Source organism: Astatotilapia calliptera, chromosome 19 (assembly GCF_900246225.1).
Source record: "Astatotilapia calliptera chromosome 19, fAstCal1.2, whole genome shotgun sequence".
Taxonomy (NCBI): Eukaryota; Metazoa; Chordata; class Actinopteri; order Cichliformes; family Cichlidae; genus Astatotilapia; species Astatotilapia calliptera.
The window spans coordinates 23,827,026-23,848,865 of record NC_039320.1 but is presented as its reverse complement, the minus strand read 5'-3'; the positions used below and the strand labels follow the sequence as shown (position 1 = coordinate 23,848,865).

The window sequence follows — 21,840 nt, the reverse complement described above, 5'->3', positions numbered from 1 at the left end:
GTAAAGTAAATCCGTTGGGCATCTTTGCTCACCTTTAGACAATAGAGCAAAAAAACGGACAAAGGGGAAAGAATTAGTAATCAGTGAACACAGGATGTAAAGACCAGAGAAAGAGAACAGGATCACAAGCAGTAGGGGGAAAAAAATTACTTCAGGTCTCCACATCCTGTTTTTCACATACCGGTAAGAAAAAACCAGTGCATGCTAAAAAAAGGACAGTAGTACCTTGCATGCTGTGGACCAAATGTTTGTGCATTTTTATATGTTAGTGTTATTTCTTAAATGTGTAAAATCTGTAACATAATGTATTGTTTGGAGTTTAGTCTGTTACTGTTACCATTTTTACCATTTCTTCTTGGAGCAACTATAACCCACATAATTTCCTTAGGGATTAATAAAGTATTCTGATTGTTTCAGGATGACCTGCCATTATCCAATGACATCTTCTTATCCGTATCTTTTGCTCGTTTCTTTTCTCTTTTTTCTAAACTGAGCACCTGATGGCTTTGAACTTTTCTTGTCCGTCTTCCATTGGGTTTAATTTTGCACTCCAGTATGAACACCCACCCCCCAAACCGAGGATCACGCCCTCTCCTCTCTGTGCAGCAGGCGCACCTCGCAAATGGAGGGTGCCCTTACTCCCAGCAAATGGGTGATAGAAAACCAATCGGTGCCTATGACATTCCCGATATGCGCTGGCATGACGTCGCCCGTTTCAAAAACCGCTACTGCATGTGTGAGAGGTCGCCATGGTTGAAATGGAGGCGCGATACAGAGGAAACACATGTCAAGGATAACTACCTAAGCACTTAGCCTACTGCTTACCTTATTTGGAGTCCAGTTGAAAAGGAAAGTCTTCTCAGGAAGCTGAACGACAAAAATAAATGTTAAAGGAGCTAAAAATCAGTGGTCAAGGTGATATTGACTCCACATGCATCCGTTAACATAGCTTCCACACAGTGTCCGTTAAAATAATTTAAAAAAAAAGAGATTATAAATATGCAGGCAAGACTAGACACCTAAATCTGCATCTGTACTTTTACTGAAGTGTGATTTTAAATGCAGCACACTAACTTTTCACAATATGTTTTTTTACAGTTTGTCTTTTAAGGTTGCAAAGAGCTGCACTTTCTTGATTAACATTAAACACTTATAGATGAACACTACACAATTCAAGTGTAACTTATCATATTATATTATTATTATTATTATTATTATTATTACTTCAAGATTATCTCCCATACCTCCAGAGAAATGTCCAAGTTCACCTTCTCGACATCATTGGTGTTGATGACTTCTGTATTTCTACAGAATCCAGTCCAGGCTATGGGGGGTGGGAAAAAACATGCAGTCAAATTTGCATTTATATTTTAGATGCTTCTCTTGAAAAATGTCCCTAATAATGAAAACAATATATTAATACCGATTCCCAAGATGCACACGAGGACAGACAACTTCATCGTGGACAGATTAATTTATAATGCAGAAGACACACACTTACCACAGGCACTTGAGTGTCTGTGGTCTTTTGCAGTTCCTGTTCCCCTGTAAAATTGACAAAAACCTTAAGGTTATAGGGGAACTACAGGAAATGTGTCACTTACTACAGGCACTCGTTACATTTCCTCCACCGTAATGTTTCATAGACATCTCCACACTGAGCAGTGTGAACTAGATTAAATGGCACTTCAGTTATTAATAGAAGCATTACAGTTTTTCTCAAATGTTAAAACACAAAAGCCCATCCTGTAACCCAAATGACCAGTAAATGGTAAATGGTAAATGGCCTGCATTTGTATAGCGCTTTTCTAGTCCCTAAGGACCCCAAAGCGCTTCACACTACATTCAGTCATTCACCCATTCACACACACATTCACACACTGGCGATGGCAAGCTACATTGTAGCCACAGCTGCCCTGGGGCGCACTGACAGAGGCGAGGCTGCCGGACACTGGCGCCACCGGGCCCTCTGACCACCACCAGTAGGCAAACATGGGGTTAGTATCTTGCCCAAGGATATTTGGCATGCAGGCAGGAGGCAGCCTGGGATCGAACCACCGACCTGTAGTCTAAACACATTTACTAAATGTAGCCACCATATACCAGTACCATAAACACATGTCACATGAAGACACAATTCACAAAACACAACCCTCTGTACTCATAAATCTAAACACATTTTTCCTTGCCAAAACACATGTTGCAAAACAACTCTGCTCATATTCTCAAATGAAAGCCCATGTGATGCAAAATGCTTGCCACAGTCACCAATCTGTGAACACAGGGAACACACCTGGCGTCAGTCACTACACACAACGACTCAAAATTGAAGACACCTGTTGCTAATGATGTGACCCCACCTATGAAAGCATAGTTTGGTGAAGATGCCAAACAATCACAATGGATGAAGACATTCGAGCGTGCGGAAGGAGAAGAGCTGCAGGCCAAAGAGGAAGAGGGGTTGAGATCAGAGGAGGAAGAGGTGAAGGCCTAAGAAGAAGAAGAGGAGTTCGGAGTAGAGGAGGAAGACAAGGAGGCCAACAAGAGAGAGGAGAAGGTCCAGGTGGGAGAAGAAGACAACCTCGCACCATCATAACAGATGATATGCGAGCAACAGTAATTGATCATGTCATTGTCCATGGCATGACAATGGCTGAAGCGGGACGAAGAGTACATCCAAACCTGAGTAGGTCCACCGTGGCCACCATTATCAAGGCATTTAGACAACACAACAGGTATAGTACGCTATTGCTTTCTTTGTCACACTACAGTTTTACAGGCCTGTGAAAGTGGTCTGTTACCTTACATGTAGTTTTACATATAAATCAGTCAATTGACAACACATGTTTCTTTCTTTAGAGCTGAAAGAATGCCACATAGAGGTGGGAGGGTTGCCATATTCACAGCGGCACAAGAAACCCTCATTGCAGATATGGTCCGTGAGAACAACTGCATTAGACTCCGAGAGATCAGAGACAAAGTCATTGCAGATAATGTAAACTTTGAGAACATTGATGCTGTCAGCGTGTCCACAATAGACCGAGTTCTCCGGCGCCAACAGATGAGGATGAAACAGGTCTACAGGGTTCCCTTTGAGCGCAACTCTGCGCGACACATAGGACAATGTTACGAGTATGTGCAAGTACGTATACATCCATGTCCACAGTACAGTTAGTGGACATACTGTGTTGCTTAGTGGCCTACATTACTTCTGGACAATACTGTGCTACCTGATTGACCGTTCTGAACACCTGTACGCTTTCCCATGTTCACAGAGGATAATGCAGTTGGACGCGATGGCCAGACCCCATGAGTACCTCTTCCTGGATGAGGCTGGCTTCAACCTCCAGAAACAAAGGCGAAGAGGCCGTAACATCATTGGCCAGAGAGCCATCACTGAGGTCCCTGGCCAACGGGGGGGGGGGGGTAATATTACTCTTTGTGCAGCTATGGGTACGGAGGGGCTTGTCCACCGGCATGCTGTCCTTGGGTCTTACAACACCCAACGTCTCCTCACCTTCCTAGAGGAGCTAAAAGACATCCTCCTGGACCGTCAACAACACCATCCTAGGCTAGCACATCACATGTATGTGATCATGTGGGACAACGTCCGCTTCCACAAGACACACCAAATCAGAGAGTGGTTCACCACCAACAGTGACCACTTTTTAAACGTCTGTCTGCCACCCTACTCCCCTTTCCTGAACCCTATAGAGGAGTTCTTCTCATCATGGAGATGGAAGGTGTATGACAGACAGCCATACACAAGAGAGAACCTCGTACGGGCAATGGAGCTGGCCTGTGCTGACATCCCAGTGGAGGCCTTCCAGGGATGGATTCGCCATTCCAGGGCGTTTTTCCCGCGGTGCCTAGCAAGGGACAATACAGCCTGTGATGTGGATGAGGTGATGTGGCCCAATGCAGCTCGGCGACATGATGCCGCACAGTGACTGTGTGTAATACTGTAAAATGACCGTGTAGACAATAAAAAAAGACTTCAAACCTGATCATGTTTCCGAGAGTACTGTTGTGTGCGATAGATTCTGTTTTTGCATTGAGTTGTGTTACAGTAGTGTACGTACATGCAGGATGTTTTTATAGATTTATAGTCTTCATGTGAAACTCACAAATCTAAATGCCTAATCCTCTGCAGGGTTCTATGACGATCCGTTACTGTACAGTTTATAAAAATATGCATTGGCAGTTATGAACCAAAGAACCTTCTCACAAATTGAGCATTGTTTTCAATTGTTTTGCTGTAGTGTGTAATGCTGTGTATAGTGTTTACAGTTTTGACAGCTTCGAGCTGCTCTCTTGGTGTGGGAGTTTTGCAGTGGGAAGGTGTGGTTGTGTTTATGTAGCTTTAGAGAAGGGTGTTGTGTTTGGCCATTGGGGGACCTGGTGGTAACGTTTGTGACGTGTTTTAGCATTTGAGAAAAACTGTAATAAAACTTTTTAATCTAACCATTTTGCCTCCTTGTCTCTTTTTCGACCTGGATACTTTGTTACTTTCCCTCATCCCCTGGACCTTTTTAGGGGAACCTAACACAAAGACGATTGCAGAAATGCAGGTATACCACCTAAACCCACTTACTCTTTCAGCTGTAGCACAAAAAGTCGTGAAACCAAAACTTGCTGATTGTTATGTGCAACAATTATGCAAATATGTTAACATTTACGAACAGGCAATTAAACAGGAAGCGAACGTTTTAAGATGTACCAACACCGCAGGAGCACTTTCGTTCCTACATTCATTTTAGTCTCAGTTCCCCCATGAATGTCTTATTTACACAGGATGTTTCACAAACATACTAATATTAAGAAGGTAAAAATTTCAGAGCTCAGGTTTAATGGGATAAAAGGTTACACATCATATTTTATTCAAACATCAGTTTTATTTACAATCATTTCAGGCACTAGTGAAGCAGGAAGAACTGCCCTGCCATATTTTTTTAAGAACCTGGAACACATGGTGGCATTTTTTGCAAATATACAAACATATTAGTAACAAAACAGGAAGAAAACATTTGACATTTTTATTTAAACTTTGGCCTCAATGTAATAATTTTCAGAGAATTTCCGGTGAGAGCCTCATCAGGCTACCATAAGCACTAGAAACTGAGTCTAACTCAGCTTTAGTTTAAAGAAAAAAGGGCCACAGAAACAACTACATGTGACATTGTTAGGCCTTGAAATGAACATCTCGCTGTGGTGCAGCACCTTCTGCTTTCATAATACCGCATCTCGCCTCTGCCTAGCCTATTTTGAGAATACAACCCTGTTATTTTTCTTCAGGTTTTTTATCACTCTTTTCAGTCTCCTTTGTCAACACTGCTCTCCTGCAGTCCCAGGACTCTCTCCAAACGTTTGGCCCTAATGGGAGGCAACTGTTCGTACATGTCGAAGCTGAGCTGTAAGTGATGCTGGGGCAGACGGAAGAGCAGCAAGTGACTCCTCAACACCTGGAAATGAGAGAATGACAGTGAGAAAGATGTGAGAGGAGCAGCAGGAGTGATTGTGTGAACCAGATATTCCCAACAAGACATGCTTGTGCCCCATGTGGACCCTGCTGTTACCAGGGGGGATAGAGACACCAGCTGAGGTTAAACACACACATTTCCTTTTTCATACTGACTGTTACACACTATGTGATTTAACCGGACCTGGTGTTTACATGCTAGGCTGGACGTGCACTTAATCAGAACAGTATGAAATGTGCACAAGTGACAGCTCCTCGCATGCCTCTGCCTCAATGACCATCTTTCATTGATCACCTCCCTGAAGATGGATTTCTGTCGTCAATGAAGTGCAGCACTTCCCGTTACGGAAATAAAAGTACTTATTAACAACATACTCTCCCCCGAAAATCAGGGCCTTGTTCCAGAAAGCAGCTTTAGTAGAATTTGTTCACCCTGAGATGACGAGCTCAGTGAGTTTTCTGTTCCATGATGAGGGCTAACTGAACCCAACCTGCTCCCTGCCACATTTCTGAAACAAACGCTGATTCCTCTCCTCCTGCTGCTCCTGAACCCGCTGCCTGACACGTAGTTTGATTTAGTCGTTCATGTAAATACGTCAAAGCCCATATTTGCACTAGTTTAAAAATATAAAATCCCCACTTGACAGTAGGAAACAGACAGCGATCACTGCACACTCTGAATATTATCAGTTTAAAACAATAAATCTTTAAGCTTTTGACCTTTCAAGCCAAGAAGAACTAAATATTTGCCCCCATTGAGCTCCACAAACGTGCAAAACTAAGTCATTCAAAACTCAAAACCTACTACGTTTCTAAATATAACTGCAGGACATGCAGGACTATAATGAAACAGTGTTTTGCAAATGCACTCAACTGAAGTGAGGCCACTACTTAAAACCTGGATTTAAAGAACTAATGTACTTTTCACTATTTCTATCATACATATAAACCTTTTAAAATATCCATGCTCACAGTGAGGTCACCGTATGTGAGCTGAAAGCTCAGACTTCATAATGTTCTAAACAATCGGCTTCAGACAGTTTTCTAATTTGGTCTCATAAGAGCTCTGGCTTTGAGCACAGAAGTCCTACCAATCTGCTGTTTACATCTTTTGTTTGTGAGCAGCAGCCACTCAGAAGAAAGCTGGATTAAATGGATGGAAGGAGGAAGGAGAGAGCTAAAAGAGGAACTAAAGTGGCTGCGCAAAAGCCCAGTACAAAATAAATAAGGATTGTTTTGTATTGTGAATCACACAAATCTACTCCAGTACAGTCCAAGTATAGAAATGTGGAGCTAGGACTGAGCACAATAGCTCCACTTTGAGAAAACAAAAGTATTAAGACATTATGGTGGTAAAGCACGCAATGAAAACAATGAGAGTTTAGCAAGACTGTAATAACAAGGGGGGAGAATGAGTAATCAATGAACACAGCATGTAAAGACCAGAGGCAGAAAGAGAGCAGGAAAACTACCAGTGCATGCTAAAAGGAGAGGAGTACCTCGTCAGTCAGGTAGTAGATCTTCCTCAACATACTGTGTCGAGCGGTTTCAACCTCCTGGAAAAGAACAAGGGAATTAAAGATCAAAGCCTGGCTCGTGCACTTTATGTCTCCGTGTTTAATGCTGCTCCACTGCACGTATGAATGTTTTCAGCTTCACCCCTCTAAAATAATGCCTTTGTGAATTGAGCAAATATGATGTGTTTCTCATTTTAACTTCAAACGCTTGCAGCCAATTCAAAGTTACAAACCCATGAATAAATAGAAATAATATGAGGACTGGTTTTGTGCATTTGTCAAATTGTCAAGACTTTCACCCAACAAGCTCCTTTTTGATCCAAAAATGTACAAAAGCAGATGTAGAAGCTGTTCCCACAAACCCAGGGTCTATTCAGAGCAGCTGCAGGACATGTGGCAGCCGGGTTTAGCTTTCACTGCCATTGATACAAAGGACAATCTTAATATGAATGCACACCTAAAACATTCAGATAAAGCAGAGCAACTCAGTGCTCAGTGTGTCAAGTGTTGCTGTACCTGTGCAGCAGCATCCTGAGAGAAGATGAAGGAGTTCACGTGAGACAAAGCAGCCACATATAAGACAGGACACCAGGAGCGCTTCAAAGTCCCAGTTACCAAAGAGCGGAAGTAGAGACGGAGGAGAGGGAGGGAATCTTCAGGTGGGGAGGTGAACCTCTCGATAGGAATGGACAGCTTCAAATGACAAGACAGACATATAAACAATAAATAACTTATTATAACAGGAAGTGGAAAAATCACTTCAACAGAGATCATTACGCCATCATCGTTACCTGTTCTAGAGTGACCCCCAGAGACCTCAGCATCCCCACGTGCTCGCCAAACACCGCCAGCCTCATGGTGGTGCTGTACCTCCTCTGCAGGGGCAAGAGGACCCAGCAACTAAACAGCCGGTCTCCAAAAGACACAGCTTCATACTGGGACACAAGGGCTGAATACAAGTCCTGGAATGAGGCCAGACCTGGAGGAGGGACGTTCAGGTCCAAAGAGTCCAGCTTGGTGCTCCTGAAAATGAAGGGTCACTGTTAACTTTTAGAGATTAGTTGGTGTAAAAGAAAAAGCTAAATGTGTCATATCAGACCTGGTGAGCAGTCTGAACAGACCCCAGGTCAGCCTCTGAACGGGTCTCTCCAGGAACAAGTCACTGGAACAGAGGAACACACAGGACAGGCGGGCGAACTTGGCGACAGGGAGGACCACCTACAGCATGACACAGAAGCAATCAATTTATGTGATAAGGAAACAGATCTACAGAAGAAACATCTGAAGGGTGTAGGTTTTCTTTGTAACTCCATTGCATGTACAAAGTACTTCTCTATGAAAATTGTGAACTATCTTAAAATATATGTGAACTATATTTTAAGACTAGCACTAATAAACTGACAAATAATTGACATTTGATTTACTGTGAAAGGAGAATATGAAGTAAAAGTTATAGATTTTGGATAACTGCGCCTGCTAGTCACCTAACACAGCAAGCACGTCAGACATCCTACATCAGTTTCTATAGAGTAAAACAAGCACATACCAAAAGAAGTCACATATTCAGACACTCGGTGACTCCAGAATGAATACAGTGAACGTTTATCATGGCCTCTAACTCTGCCTTCCCCTCTCTACCACCCCTCTGCCTCTTTCTGTGTGAGACCGGTGTGGTGGGCTTAGAGCAGAGTCCCACCTTCATCACATCCTGCTGTCAAGACTCACTTGGATTAGAAAGAGCTTGGTTCAGCTCCAGGTTTCTCTGCTGTTCTGCACAGCTAGCAGTCATCCACTCTTGGCAGGTCTAGTGTTAATGTGTTTTTGCCGTGTGTAGCACTTTGTAACACTGGTTTAAAACTAAAGTGTTACTATGACAGCATCTCACTATCTCACGCACAAAAAAATTAGTGTGCTTGTTTGTCTCTGTCCATAAACTCCTCCCACACCATCTGGAGTTGAGCAACCAAACTTGGTATACAGGTGCATTTGTGGCGCTAGAAGGTTCCTATCTATATCATATATTAAAGGTGTCATTATGTTGCTTAGCAACTGCCTAGCAATGAACTGAAATGGCCTATATTTAGCAATTATGGACCTGTAACAACTTATAAAAGCTTCATATCATTTTTATTTCCTGAAAATAACTAATTTATATACAAAAAAGTTGAACTATGCATGATACATTACGCCACCATCACGCTGCCTGGCAACCAACTAGTAACAGACTAACAGGACGTGTTTTTAGCCTCGATGGACCTGCAACCTCTTATGAAGGCATCCTTCTGTTTTCATTTCATGACAATAACATCTGTGTTATATGACCAGAAGTTGCATCATACAAGCCTAGCGATGACCTCACATAAAAGCCAAAATGGCACGAGCTAAACGACAAACAACAGCATCTACCACATCTATGTTTTCATTTTTTAAATGTGATTAAGTACATCAGTTTGCCAAACAGGCCAAACAATTCAGTAGTATGTGCATGTACTAGTTATATTACTATATAATGGATCAGTTCTGCTGTTACTGATATACATTTTGTTGGCTGACATGGAATATATAACACTTTTCCATTTATATGTACAACAACCCCACAAAATTGCCTATTAATTAAATGTGTTAATAATCAGATTTCTATGTGGTCTCCGCTGAGACTTGACACCAAAGCCCTCTGAGAAAATTCAGACGGGCAACTGACTTGACTTGTTTGAATACCTTTAGCGCTTCCTCCCTCCAGACCTCCAGCAGCAGCAACCACTGCAGACAGTGAGTCACAGCCTGCAGAGCCCCCTGAGGAAGCTCCTCCACTGCCAGCCCTCCACCATCAGACACCCCCGATTGCTCATACAGGCTGAGAAGTGGAAGGAAAGGCCAATCAGATGGCAGGATGGGACCGGTGAGCTCTGGCAAGAGATGACTTTTGATCCAGGGGTTGTGGCCCAGGAGAGCATCTCTGGACACTATTACAGACGACTCCAGGTGGGCCAGGTGAGTGAGGAAGCAACCTCGTATGGATGGCAGCTGGACACAGGCTTCTCTCAGGAGAGCCCCGACAGTCTGGAGAGAGGGAGAGGTGTCCTTTTGTGTTTCCTCATGAAGCTTCAGCTCCCCCAGCTCCACAGCCTCAGGTCCTCCGCTGTGTCCTTCTCTGGAAATCAAAGAAATAGACATAAACACCCTGATAATTTAATAAGCGAAGAAACAGAACGAGAAATTTTTGATGGAAATGGGTCATTTGTTAATTTAATCTTATTTCAAAGAAATTAAATTTTATATATAATGTCGTTAGCAAAATTAGAGGACAACCATCAGTCACATTTTTGAGGCACTAATTTAAACATCGATTTAGACAAACTATCAAAATAAAAAGTAATTATAAAAATTCAGGCACTTTAGAGTAATATTGTAGGTGCTTCACTTATCTCAGATTAAACTGATTAAAGGTAAACATACGATATAAAGTCCTTGCTGAAGACAATGGTGGAGAGCAGTTCATGTACCAGGTATTCACTGCCTGGCAATAACCAAGGCAGTACAACTAGCGCCACCTGGTGGTAAAGTGAGGCATGTTTTGCTATTTCTGAGTCGAGGGGAACCTGAGAGAGGTAAAACAGAGGGGAAAAAATAACATGATTAGGTTAAAATAAATAATTAAACATCAACAAGTGAGCAGATAAAATCTGATCTTATGCTCAAAACACCAAAATCAAGTAGAAAAGGGCTGCACCCATTTTCATTCCATACAAGGCAAAAATAAATGAACTAGCCAGGAATCATACAAGCTGCGGCATAAGAAGGAAACTAAAGCCTGAAAGAAAAATGGTTTAAAATACTGTATAACATGGCTAAACTGAGCTCAACATTAAAGATGGAGTGGACGTACCAGTCTGTGAGCCAGTCGCAGCAGCAGGTAGAGGAGGTGGTGTTCGTGACGTAGAAGCCAAGCCTTGGTGTGAGACAGGCTGGGTGTAGCCTGACTGCAGCTGCGCAGGTAACCAGTCACAGGCTCCGACAGAAGCAGTCCGGTGAACTAGTGAGTGAGAGCGGGGACATCTAAATATACGATCAGCCAATCACATGGCAGCATTTAGGCACGACGTTGAGGTCAAGACGACCTCTTAAAATTCAAGCTGAGCATCAGAATGACACGGCATGGCCGTTACTGCCAGATGGATGCATACATTTAAAGCATGCAGAAGAGCATCTCTCAGTGCACAACATATCGAGCCTCGAAGCCTGTCAGCTAAGAAGAGAAAATTAACACTACAAGCCATGTGGACTCACCACAACTGAACAAAAGATTAGAAAACAATAAGTCTTGATTTCTGCTGCGACATTCAGTCAGAATTTGAAATAAAAACCTAAATCATGGATCCATCCTGCCTTGTATCAATGACTCAGGGTGGTGATAGTGGGCCCCTTAGTATCAGCTGAGCTCACTGTACTCAGATGACCTCCATAGTTAGCGGATCCTAATCCAATAGAGCAGCTATGGGATGTGGTGCAACAGGAGATTGTCATCATGTTCAGCAAAAAAATGTGTGTGATGCTATCATGTCAATATTTACCAAAACCTTAGAGGAATGTTTCCAGCACCTCGTTGAATCATTGCCACAAACAATTAAGGCAAAAGTTCTGAAGGCAAAAAGGGAATCTAACCTCATACTACAAAGGTGTACCTAACAATGTGCCCCAGAGTGCAAAGAGTACCCATACCTTCATTACAAGGAGAGTCCACATGCTTTACTCATTAGTTCTATGTTTTGGTTGGACATAAACGAAGCAGAAAATGTATAAAACCAGCAAACAACAACAAAATAAAAACACCCCAAGGACAGTCAGTCCTACCTTGCTGCTGAGGCCTTTATGGATCCCTGTGATCGTCTCCAATAGGAGCCCCAGTCCAGTCAGAAGAGGGAAAGGGGAGCTGGGAGCAACCAGCCCCGGACGATTCCTCCATCCCATGCACGCCAATCCAGGGAGGTTATTAGTGATTTCTGGGCCCAGAGGTATAGCCTGAGCATTACACACTACAGAGGAAGACCTGGTGTGGAAAAAAACATTAAACTGTGCTGTTATAATGTGTATGTGTTAGTCCCCATAGGGAAATAGTTCCTCTGCATTTAACCCATTCACCCAGTGAAGCAGTGGGCAGCCACCAATGCAGCGCCCGGGGAGCAGTGTGCAGGGACGGTACCTTGCTCAGGGGTACCTCAGGGTAGCCGTTCAGTGGAGTCGAACCCCCGACCTTCCGATCATGGGGCCACCACTCTACCTACTGAGCTATCCCTGCCCAACTTTTTTTTTTTTTTTAAATAATAATGAATGATGTTAAAGGTTCAACTCAAACACAAATTTTGTGGAAAAAAGGCTAAATTGCCATCTGTTTTCAGACATACTTGAGATTCTTTATCAGGCCTTGCACAACACTGTGAGACATCAGAGGGAGAAGAGCATCAGATGTCAGCAGCTCGAGCTCTTGAAGAGTCTCCACGGGCTTGAAACAGTTCTGTGGAGCAACATGTTCATCAGTTTCAAGGAATTTGAGACGTAAACAGCGAACAAGATAATCCTCAAGTTCCTCTTTGTCACATGTAGCGCACAACAGGACATAATTAGCTGCATTCTCACTGTTGCTTAAACTGAGTGTGCAGAAGGAAGGATACACGATGACCACTCGCCAGCTGGGAAATCACATGACATCAAATTTTAACTTAGCATAAGTAACAATAAATATGAAACATCTCATTTATGGAAGGGAAAGGCAGGAAATACCTGTCTGGAGAGCTGATGGTAGTACGCTTCTAGGTAAACAAGGTAAACTGGTATCAGAGTGAGGCTGCCGTCTTTCTGAAGTGGATCATCGAGGTTCTTAATAAAACCCTTCAAATGCCCCATTAAGGATGTCTGCAACCCTGTGACATGACCCCAAGATACAGGAGGAGGGGGAGGGCACTCTTCTCCACCGGAGCTGCAGTGAAAGCAGAGGAACTGACATGTAAGATCAGAGCGTTCAAGCCAACACTGCTTCCTCCAGATTCTCTAGCAGAATGGCTTCATTGATCTGTACCTGACCATCCCAGCCTGGAGCTCCTGATGGCAGCCAGCTGTGTGTGTAACTTGCGTGAGCAGAGAAAGCAGAGCCAAAAACCGCTGGAGCTGCAGAGGTTGCAGAGGATCTGAGGCAGGTGGAAGTCTGTGAACAGACTGCAGTGCTGTCACTAAGGCTGGATACAGGTCTCTGTGGGAAAACACAGCAAATCAAAGCAATTAAATACTCACTGTGAGTGAAGAGGAGAGCCTGGCTCTTACGTTTGGACAGAGCGCGAAGGGAGCCACTTACAATATAAACTGGTAAGGGACCCTTTATCTAGCAGGCTGTTGGCTCATCATAAAGTAAATGTGCAAATTCCTGATAGAATCATTTGCAAATTTTCTATCTCAGTGTAGATACAGACATTAATTGTTTACATTTGATTCTATTTTCTCACTAGTGCATCAACATAGCAACATTTTTTTAAATATGACAAATATAACTGTGTTAAGAAATGTGGCAGTAATCGCTCTCACATTATAACTTACATGTATAATTTGCACGCCTGTCCATAGCCGGCTGCTACGGCCCACAGCCTGTAGGCCTCTGTGGTGATCCTGAGGGACTCGGTCGGCTCCAGCAGCAGCTCGTTGGGCTCTGCACTCAGGAGATGAGACAATCGCTCACTCGCTCCCAGAGAGTTTAACTGGAAAGGCCAAAAAAGAAGGCACAACACCGATTACCCTTCTTTCCAGCGGTCTCCACAGAGGATGTTTATTTGGCACAGATTTTACACCTTTCTGATGCAACCCTCCCATTTATCCTGGTTAGGACTGGTACTAGGAGCACACTAGCTTATAACCACTGGTCTCAAACCAGGGATCTTTTGAGTGCAAGCCAAATGTGTTTTCCCACTACAGTACACCGATGAGCCTCCAAAAACATGTTTGCTACTAATATTAAAAACAGGAATACATCATAAGTAACGGTAAACACTGTTTTTATAGCTTTTGTCTTAAAAGTCGGCCCCTGGACTGGCAGCTTGCAGAATCAATGCATTATAAATCTTATTACTCGAGTATCTTTGCAGTTAAAAAATTACACTTATTGATTTTACCAGTCTTGCACAGGCATGTCTGCCAGAGGTAGCCAAAACTCTTAGAAGCTTCATTGCGCTGGAAAGTGGAAGTCCATAAATGGACTGAGATGATGGTGACCAGGAAGTGGGAAGAAACTCTGACATTACTGTCTCCATCAGACGAGGACAATCCAACACCTGAGAATGGGATACACCAAGAGGTATTTCAGCTATGAAGGACTTTGAGTTTAAAGACTTCTCAGTTGTTAAAAAGTTGCTGTTGTTACCTGCGTAGCAGATGAGGAGGAATGCCTAGCAATGCGAGTCAGGATCTCCAGGACATCCTGAACCACCCGAGGTGACGGCCGGACCACCTCGAGAATGTAACGCAGCCTGGGGAGCAGTTTCATTTTTAACAAACCCTGAAATCAGAAACCTTTGATCAGTTTCCATCCACAGGTCACGAAGGCAACATGTAGAATGCAAAAAAAAAAGGGATATTGAGATCTTCACCTTGACAGCATCCTGTCTGGCCACTTCATGATCGCTCTTCCTCTCTTCTTTCTCCTTCGCCGTCTCCTTCATACTTTCATCCAGCCCTTCATCCTCCTCATCTTCTTCCTCCTGAGCAGATGGCAGCAGGGGGAAGGAAGACAGACCGCGAAACCAGGAAAAAGTGCAGTCCAGACACTCCTGAGTGAGGGAACTCATTTGTAAGAGGAACTTGACTGGGGTTTCAGACACTTGTACTCATTTACAGTAAAGGAACAGTGTATTCTATTCTATTCAGCTGATGTGTTTTAAAAGATATTATCCGATAATGAGTCAATGCTGTGCTGTTTATGCACAAATCATCGAAATAAAGCTTTGAGTTTTACATGATATAGTTCTTTCTTTATATTAGTCCTCAGTATGAGGACAAATTTCTGTGATATTTGTATTTATTTATTTGCTTTTTTCAAATAGTGCATATAGAAAATTACAAAGAGTAAATTAGTGCAGGTTAAACAATTATTATTATTTTTATTATATTACTATTGCAATATTTGGCTTTATGCTTTATAATCTTACTTCATCTTCTGCACACACAAGCAGTGCTTTAAGAGCGTGCACAGCTGCAGACATCACTCCCTCCACGCTATCGTCCAATGCAAAGCGGAGCAGAAAGAGCAGGCCGGCGTCGAGCAGAGTAGACGTCACGCTGCCTTTCAGAACTGACACGTATTCCCCAGCACACGCCTGCAAAAAAAAAAGAAGAAGAAGAAAAAAATCCAGCAACATGACAGAGGCACGCTTCTTAAAGCTAAGAGTGGAACTTCATGCGTCTAGGTTCTGGTACCTTTGAGAGGATGTTCGCCAGAGTGCTGAGCGACAGCGTCCTCTGCTGGATGACCTGACTCCGAGACAGCAGGAAGAGTTCCTGCAGGGAATAACCTGCCCGCTGGGGACAAATGTCAAGATGAGATCTCATGATAAGAGTTTATACATTTTTACAGGTGCAGATATGAGAAGAACTGAATTTAAATGAATGAGAAAGAAATTGAGTCTGATGGGATCAATCAGACTGAATAATAACAGAGAAAACTTACAGATAAATGGTGAATGGATATGTACTTATTAGTGCTTTTCTACTCTTACTGAGCTCTCAAAGTGTGTTTCACTACAAACCTCAATCTTATTTAAATCCTCTGCAGTCTTGCTTTTGTACTTCAGTAAAAAAACATGACATAAACTTAAAATTAAGCCACAGGTTGTGATATTTAATCTACACGCACAATCCAGTAGGTTCTACTGTGTTCTACCAAGGAGTCAACTGGAACTTGACATTGTTGTCATTTTATAAAAGCATCACTCCAATTTTAAGGAGGTAAAGTTGTCTTTTTGTTGTGACTTTGTGCTGACTGACCTCAGGCTCCTCTCCATGGTGGTGGAGGCCCAGGTGCGTTGGCAGATCCTCAGTGGGCGGAATTAAAGTCCCCGCGAAGTCAAAACGAGCCTGCATGGCCTATCAGGACACACAAAAACAACGGAAAGTGTTGAATAAAATACAGAATTTTAACTAGATCTTTCATTACTTGCAAGTCAAATACCAGATCTTACTTTCTTGGTTCCTTTCCTTCTGGGTTCAGGCAAGTCTCTCAACCACTCCAACTTCTCCGGCTCCAGCTTATCCATGTGGACCCATTCCTTCTGAGGCTTCACTGGCAGATCCTCCTCTGTATTCACAGACGCATCCATTGTGGTAAAAACAGCGTAGCATTGTAAATGAAAATGACAATTAGTTAGCCAAAAACAACTTCTCCAAACAATTTTAGAAGCTGCATCTGCTGCAAAAACCTCAGCACTCATTAAACGTGACTAGAAGCTTAAACAATCTGGCTATTAATTGTAGCCAATGCAAGCAGGACAGAATAACATAATGAAGTTCTAACTTTTTGGGGGGTTCGTGTGATGTATAAGCAACAAATTAAGGGGTGAAGTTGATTTTTGCATTTTCTGAAATAAAACTTCAAAGAGAGGCTTCTATCACTCCAAATGGAGATATGAATCAGTTTTAGCCATGCAGCAACTACATCTGACATTAAGTTACACAGTGAGAGGATGGACAAGTACGAGAGCGGAAAAGCGTGCAGAAATGAGAAGAAGATATTTGACCGGGAAGTGAGGGAATGCTGGTTAACAGCTAAGTGTCATCGTCTCTTTAAAAAGTGGATAAAATTGGTCTCCTTAAGCAAATTTAAGATCCCAGAAATGAGGATTCAATCTTACCAGGAAAGCAGGCACAGGAACAATGTGAAAGTGTGCTATTGCATAGGCACACTTAATAACAACATCATCCACATATATTAGAATCTAACTTTCATCTTAATCACCAGCAGCAGAGAGCAGAAACTGGTGTTGAATTTGAATAAATCATACCCGTCACAGCAGGTGGTGGCGCTGACAGCTCCTCCTCCTCTCCTTCCATCTTCACCTCTTGGGGTTTCTGACACAACACTGCAGCACTGCAGGAGCCTGACTCTCTGCTCACATCCTGAACTGGAGGATCTTCTGTGCCACTTTTGTCCTTGGGGTGTTTGGATGGGGAGGGAAAGGATGGGACGCTCTGTGCTTTGCGAGATCTAACAAAGTCCACCAGTCTAGGATCTGAGAAGCAAAAATAACTGCATTACATGCTGTACAGAAATGGTGATAAAAAAAAGTGTGATGTACGTGACTAGTACATCTAAATGGATAGAAAATCCACCCCATCACATCTTAATTATAACGTGCATTATAAAGAAAAGATCCTGCCGACAACATCAATGCCTACCGAGCTGAAACAAGAGCTTCTTCTGCTCCTCGAGTATCTCAGACTGGGACATGGCTTGGAGCTTGGCCTGGTTTTCCATGTGGATCCTCATGGTCTCTCCTGAGCTATCGGGACCCTGAAGCCCCTGCCCGGACACCAACCTGGGACCGGAGACTGCTGCTGGTTCTACTGAACAGAGAGACGAAGAGGATGGTATAGAAGGGAGGAAAAATATTTTTCAGAAAGTGTTACTACTGCTGAAAATATGTAATTCCTAAATTCTTCGAAAACACACAAATAAACTGAGACCTGTGTTGCATTTGTGATATTAATGGTTAACCCCACCTGCAGCATCACACTGATCTGTATCCATAGTAGTTTCTGGGGTTGGAGCAGCTTCAGATAAACTATGTAATGTTGTCTTGCACTCTTTTAGTTTCTGGGCAGCAATCTGACGAGCAAAGATGCTCTTCTTTCCTCCAGCTGATGACAGAGGTGCCTGCAGGGAGGGAACAAAAAAAACAAAACAAAAAAACCAGGATTATTTCACACGACACCAAATGAATGCAAAAATAGCATGCCATCGTACGAAGAGGGGGTGACTTACTGCAATAAATATAATAACTGATTATGAATCTATAGTGGCTGATAAGAAATTTTAAAATTTAAAGAAGAGATGATATTATTGACCTTTACCTGATTGCTGGTTTCTGAGCGGTGCAGCACTTTGGGGAAAGCCATGCCTGTAAATGCTGGTAGAGATATTGGAGTGGAGCTGGTATCTCTCTCCTTGACACAAAAAAAATACACATACGTAAAATAAATAACTAAAAGAATCCCAAACTATGGATACACCAAACAAGACATTAAACAAGTCTAACTGAGAACAGACAAGAAGCTTCCACTTACAACAATTCTGGAGAGAACGGCACTGATGTGAGTGTCGTGTCTGTCCAGCCTTTCCTCGGCATCCTCATCCTCAAAGGTGACACGACTCGCTTTAAAGCGAGACTTCTTAGGAGGGGCTGGGGTCAGAGAAGGGAGCTGATCTGGAAGATCTGCATTTAAGAGAACAGCTGAGCTTTAGCTACTTACACAAGAGACCCCAAAAAGTTAAAATCAGACAAGTTTTAAAACACAATATTCTCTTGTGAAAAATCTGTGTCATCTGTAACCTTCAATGGTGACCACATCCCTCTGGCTCCCTTCATTCTCCCCACTCCGCCCTTCTCCCTCTCCAGCTTCTCCTCTCCTCTTGTCAGGGCGGCGGACAACACTGGCGGCGGAGGGAGCGCCTGAAGTGAGAAAGTGCTCCTGCTCTCTCAGGAGGTCTGCCTCTGAGTCAGTTGGCTTGGGACGCCGCAACATTGCTGTTAAGGACACAAAGAGGACATTAAACATAGGCATCTTGGGAATATTTTAACAGCAAAACAAGCCTTTGTAGCCACAGCTGGTCTGCATGTTGTTACGCAAAGCCTATGTTATCTTATATTACAACAGTCTTTCAATTTCCTACTTACTTTAGGGAATTTTATAAACAAAAATATATTTAAGTTTGAGTAAACTTCACGTAAAAAAAATGTTTAATGATATTGTTAATAATACCATTTTTAATATGCAGGGAAAACCCTGACTTTATCCCAGCCCATCACCTTCCAACACCTAATCCTAACACAAGTCTTATTAATAGACGCATCTGTTGTGTCAGGCTGTTTCATTGCTGTGTTTATCTGAGACTCAGGTTCGTCAGGTTGGAAACTACAAATACAATCTGTGGTTGGAGATCATAGTCGGTGGAATTTGACAGTGTCATGCCCGTAGTGCTAACTAAGCCCATATAAGAGGGCATTAAAGGATAAAAATACACTATCTTCAATTAAGCGTTTAGACATTAATAAATAGTGATTATATGAAAGGAGAGGGGGGGGTTTCATCCATTTTTCACGTGTAGTTAAGTTTACCGCGGATGAATGTAACGTACAGCTGACGCTACCTTGAATTCCATCACAGTTCCTTTTTATCTGGAGCTAAATTTGTCCAAAACAGTACCAAGGAGTATAAATTTAAACTATCTGTTTTTTGCTATTTGAAAATCTTGATAATAGCTGGAGCTAACCTTCATTTATTAGCTGGACCTTTGAAGAATCCACACAAGACTCTGCAGCTCGCACGGAAGATTTTTGATGTGACACAACAAGGCGGAAGGGGAAAACGTACTCCGGGAACCTTCAAAATAAAAGCCCCATCAGCATTAAAAAGTGCGGAAGACATTTCCTTATTTATTCCTTCCTTCCTTCTTCTTCCAAGGCTACTGGGTAATTTGTGGATTGAAAATATAAATTCTAATGAGTTGTTGTGCAAACACTTTTAACGCGTCTCGGAAACTGAGTTTACAGTGTAAACAATGCATTTGATGTGCAAGCTTTACCTATAAAATCTGACGTTTCTCTTTCCTTTCTTTAGGAACCGGCTTGGCTTCACCATGTCCAAGTTCACGTCAATCATTTGGCCTAAAGTTATTTTATTTGGGGACTCCATCACACAGGTTAGATAGTGTTTACACTTTAATCTATTTTACTATTTGTCTGCTCAATCACTGTCCACTTTGACTGTTAGTGTGGAAATAATTAATCGGTGCTGTTGATTTTTTCAGGTTTCATTTCAACCCAATGGGTGGGGAGCAGAAATTGCCGATAAACTTGCAAGGTGTGTAGTTCCATTTAAATTGCATTCCCTTCATAATAGCTCTGACTTCCAAACAGGTAAAAATACACACTTCTTCTAAGAGAAATTGTGCTTGTGTTATGCAGCAGTTGCTTAATGTGACTGATCTCTGTATCTGCGATTTTATTTTGCCTTTAGAAAATGTGATGTTATAAACAGAGGACTGTCCGGCTATAACTCCAGATGGGGCAAGATTGTTCTTCCTCGCCTCATAAACCCTGAAAATTCAGCAGACAGCAAGATAGAAGCAGTTACCATTTTCTTCGGAGCCAATGACAGTGCATTGGAAGGTACAGCTTCACTGGAGCATGCTCACTCTTGTTATAATTTAACAAATACTTGCACACTTGCAGTGATCTACACCAGGGGTGTCAAACATAAGGCCTGGAGGGCCAGAATCGGCCTGACAGAGATTCCATTCACAGGCCATTTTATTAGGTACGGATTGCTAGTGCCACTTTAGACCACCTTTAGCTTTTAGGCCTGTCTTATTTCTTTATGGCATAGATTCAAGTGGTGGAAACATTTCTCAGAGATTTTTGTCTATATTAACATGATAGCATCATAGACCTGCTGCACATCTATGATGTGAATCTCCCATTCCAACACATTCTAAAGGCCCTCTATCGGTTTGAGATCTTCCGATTGTGGAGGCCGTATAAGTTCAGTGAACTCACTGTCATGTTCAACAAGCCAGTTTGAGACAATCTGGGCGTTGTGGCGTTCAGTCTGCAGTTTCCTCAGTTTCCTGTTCTTACCGGACAGCAGTTGTACCCGGTGTGGTCTTCTGTTGCTGTAACCCATCCGCTTCAAGGTTCACGCATTCAGAGAGGCTAGTCTGGACAACGTAGTTGTATGCAGGTTGAAAAACTGAGAGCAGCCCATCTATCACCAACAACTATGCCACTTAAATCACTTTTTCTCCTATTTCAATGCTCAGTTTGAACTTCAGCAGGTCATCTTCACCATGTCTACGTGTCTATATGCGCTAAACTGCTGTGATCGGGCGATTAGATATTTGTGTTAACAAACAGGTATACCTAGTGCTGGTCAAGTTACTTGAAAAAAGTAATCAGTACTTAATTACTGATTACTTCCCCCAAAAAGTAATCCCATTACTTTACTGATTACTTATTTTCAAAGTAATTAGTTACTTACTTACTTGCTTACTTTTTAAAAACTTGATTTACAACCTGAATAGGTGATAAAGCGATAGATCTCTCAGCCCAATTCTACTTTTTCTACATAATCCATCATACAAAATGTAATCAAATGGAAAAGTCTCTTTTTAAAACTTGTTTTATTAGTTTTAATCTTTTAACTTTATGCATCAAGCAAAAATTAAATTAAATGCAATATTCTCTGACTGGAAGAAATTTGTTTAACATTTAAACCTATTTCCTGCACATTCCAGCACATAAAATAAAATATTTTTTGTGTGTTTACACTCAGTCTTTCAAATAAATGCAAGTGAAACACAGCAGCAAATAAATAAAATCAAAGACTCAGCAGTCCTTTTGCTCTATTTTCACCTGTAAAGCAGGTGGAGGTTTGCCGTGGTGCAGGTGTGCCGCAGCGGTCAGTGGAAGAATCTGCGAGTTTGTCTGTGAATTTCCCATCACGTCGTTGTGCACTCGGTGCTTGCTTGGAAGTTTAGGGTTTTTTTCGCTGTAAAAAGAAGTTTTCTTCACACGCAGTGAACAGCGGGCCGCA

General features: G+C 42.4%; 3 protein-coding genes across 5 annotated transcripts; 2 read left to right on the top strand and 1 right to left on the bottom strand.

Annotated features, from left to right (window-relative positions):
- The first annotated feature begins 2,540 nt into the window (after positions 1-2,540).
- Positions 2,541-3,950, top strand: LOC113012705 (uncharacterized). Its single transcript, XM_026153000.1, has 3 exons — positions 2,541-2,735; positions 2,860-3,142; positions 3,276-3,950. Exons 1-3 carry the CDS (start codon positions 2,605-2,607, stop codon positions 3,948-3,950), a joined length of 1,089 nt encoding a protein of 362 aa, XP_026008785.1. The 5' UTR covers positions 2,541-2,604.
- An 896-nt stretch (positions 3,951-4,846) lies between these two features.
- rpap1 (RNA polymerase II associated protein 1) lies at positions 4,847-19,588 on the bottom strand. 3 transcript variants are annotated; one of them, XM_026152561.1, is made up of 27 exons: positions 19,520-19,588; positions 18,579-18,773; positions 18,313-18,461; positions 18,100-18,192; positions 17,749-17,902; positions 17,425-17,592; positions 17,031-17,258; positions 16,212-16,327; positions 16,018-16,116; positions 15,451-15,552; positions 15,183-15,350; positions 14,625-14,804; positions 14,399-14,533; positions 14,151-14,309; positions 13,582-13,739; positions 13,070-13,240; positions 12,775-12,970; positions 12,399-12,508; positions 11,848-12,043; positions 10,883-11,029; positions 10,453-10,595; positions 9,715-10,147; positions 8,096-8,214; positions 7,788-8,019; positions 7,513-7,689; positions 6,979-7,035; positions 4,847-5,462 (listed from the first exon to the last, which is right to left on the bottom strand). In XM_026152561.1, the coding sequence occupies exons 2-27, from the start codon at positions 18,769-18,771 to the stop codon at positions 5,313-5,315; spliced, it is 4,233 nt and encodes a 1,410-aa protein (XP_026008346.1). In that variant the 5' UTR covers positions 18,772-18,773; positions 19,520-19,588; the 3' UTR covers positions 4,847-5,312. The 3 variants fall into 3 exon arrangements, with proteins under 3 accessions (XP_026008346.1, XP_026008348.1, XP_026008347.1); XM_026152563.1 differs by having other exon boundaries at positions 17,425-17,589; XM_026152562.1 differs by lacking the exon at positions 19,520-19,588 and adding an exon at positions 19,397-19,503.
- Positions 19,589-19,640: 52 nt separating this feature from the next.
- Positions 19,641-20,605, top strand: iah1 (isoamyl acetate hydrolyzing esterase 1 (putative)). Its single transcript, XM_026152564.1, has 4 exons — positions 19,641-19,718; positions 19,867-19,948; positions 20,057-20,109; positions 20,266-20,605. Exons 2-4 carry the CDS (start codon positions 19,886-19,888, stop codon positions 20,588-20,590), a joined length of 441 nt encoding a protein of 146 aa, XP_026008349.1. The 5' UTR covers positions 19,641-19,718; positions 19,867-19,885; the 3' UTR covers positions 20,591-20,605.
- The last annotated feature ends 1,235 nt before the right edge of the window (positions 20,606-21,840 follow it).

Excerpts from the sequence above, each read along its gene's own strand:
- LOC113012705 (XM_026153000.1), top strand. The coding sequence starts at position 2,605 with ATGCGAGCAACAGTAATTGATCATGTCATTGTCCATGGCATGACAATG. Across the intron at positions 2,736-2,859 it reads GCATTTAGACAACACAACAG|AGCTGAAAGAATGCCACATA; the intron begins GTATAGTACGCT and ends TTCTTTCTTTAG. Across the intron at positions 3,143-3,275 it reads AATGTTACGAGTATGTGCAA|AGGATAATGCAGTTGGACGC; the intron begins GTACGTATACAT and ends CCATGTTCACAG.
- iah1 (XM_026152564.1), top strand. The coding sequence starts at position 19,886 with ATGTCCAAGTTCACGTCAATCATTTGGCCTAAAGTTATTTTATTTGGG. Across the intron at positions 19,949-20,056 it reads TTGGGGACTCCATCACACAG|GTTTCATTTCAACCCAATGG; the intron begins GTTAGATAGTGT and ends TGATTTTTTCAG. Across the intron at positions 20,110-20,265 it reads ATTGCCGATAAACTTGCAAG|AAAATGTGATGTTATAAACA; the intron begins GTGTGTAGTTCC and ends TTTTGCCTTTAG.
- rpap1 (XM_026152561.1), bottom strand. The coding sequence starts at position 18,771 with ATGTTGCGGCGTCCCAAGCCAACTGACTCAGAGGCAGACCTCCTGAGA. Across the intron at positions 14,534-14,624 it reads CCAGACAGGATGCTGTCAAG|GGTTTGTTAAAAATGAAACT; the intron begins GTGAAGATCTCA and ends TTCTGATTTCAG. Across the intron at positions 14,310-14,398 it reads CCTCCTCATCTGCTACGCAG|GTGTTGGATTGTCCTCGTCT; the intron begins GTAACAACAGCA and ends TCCCATTCTCAG.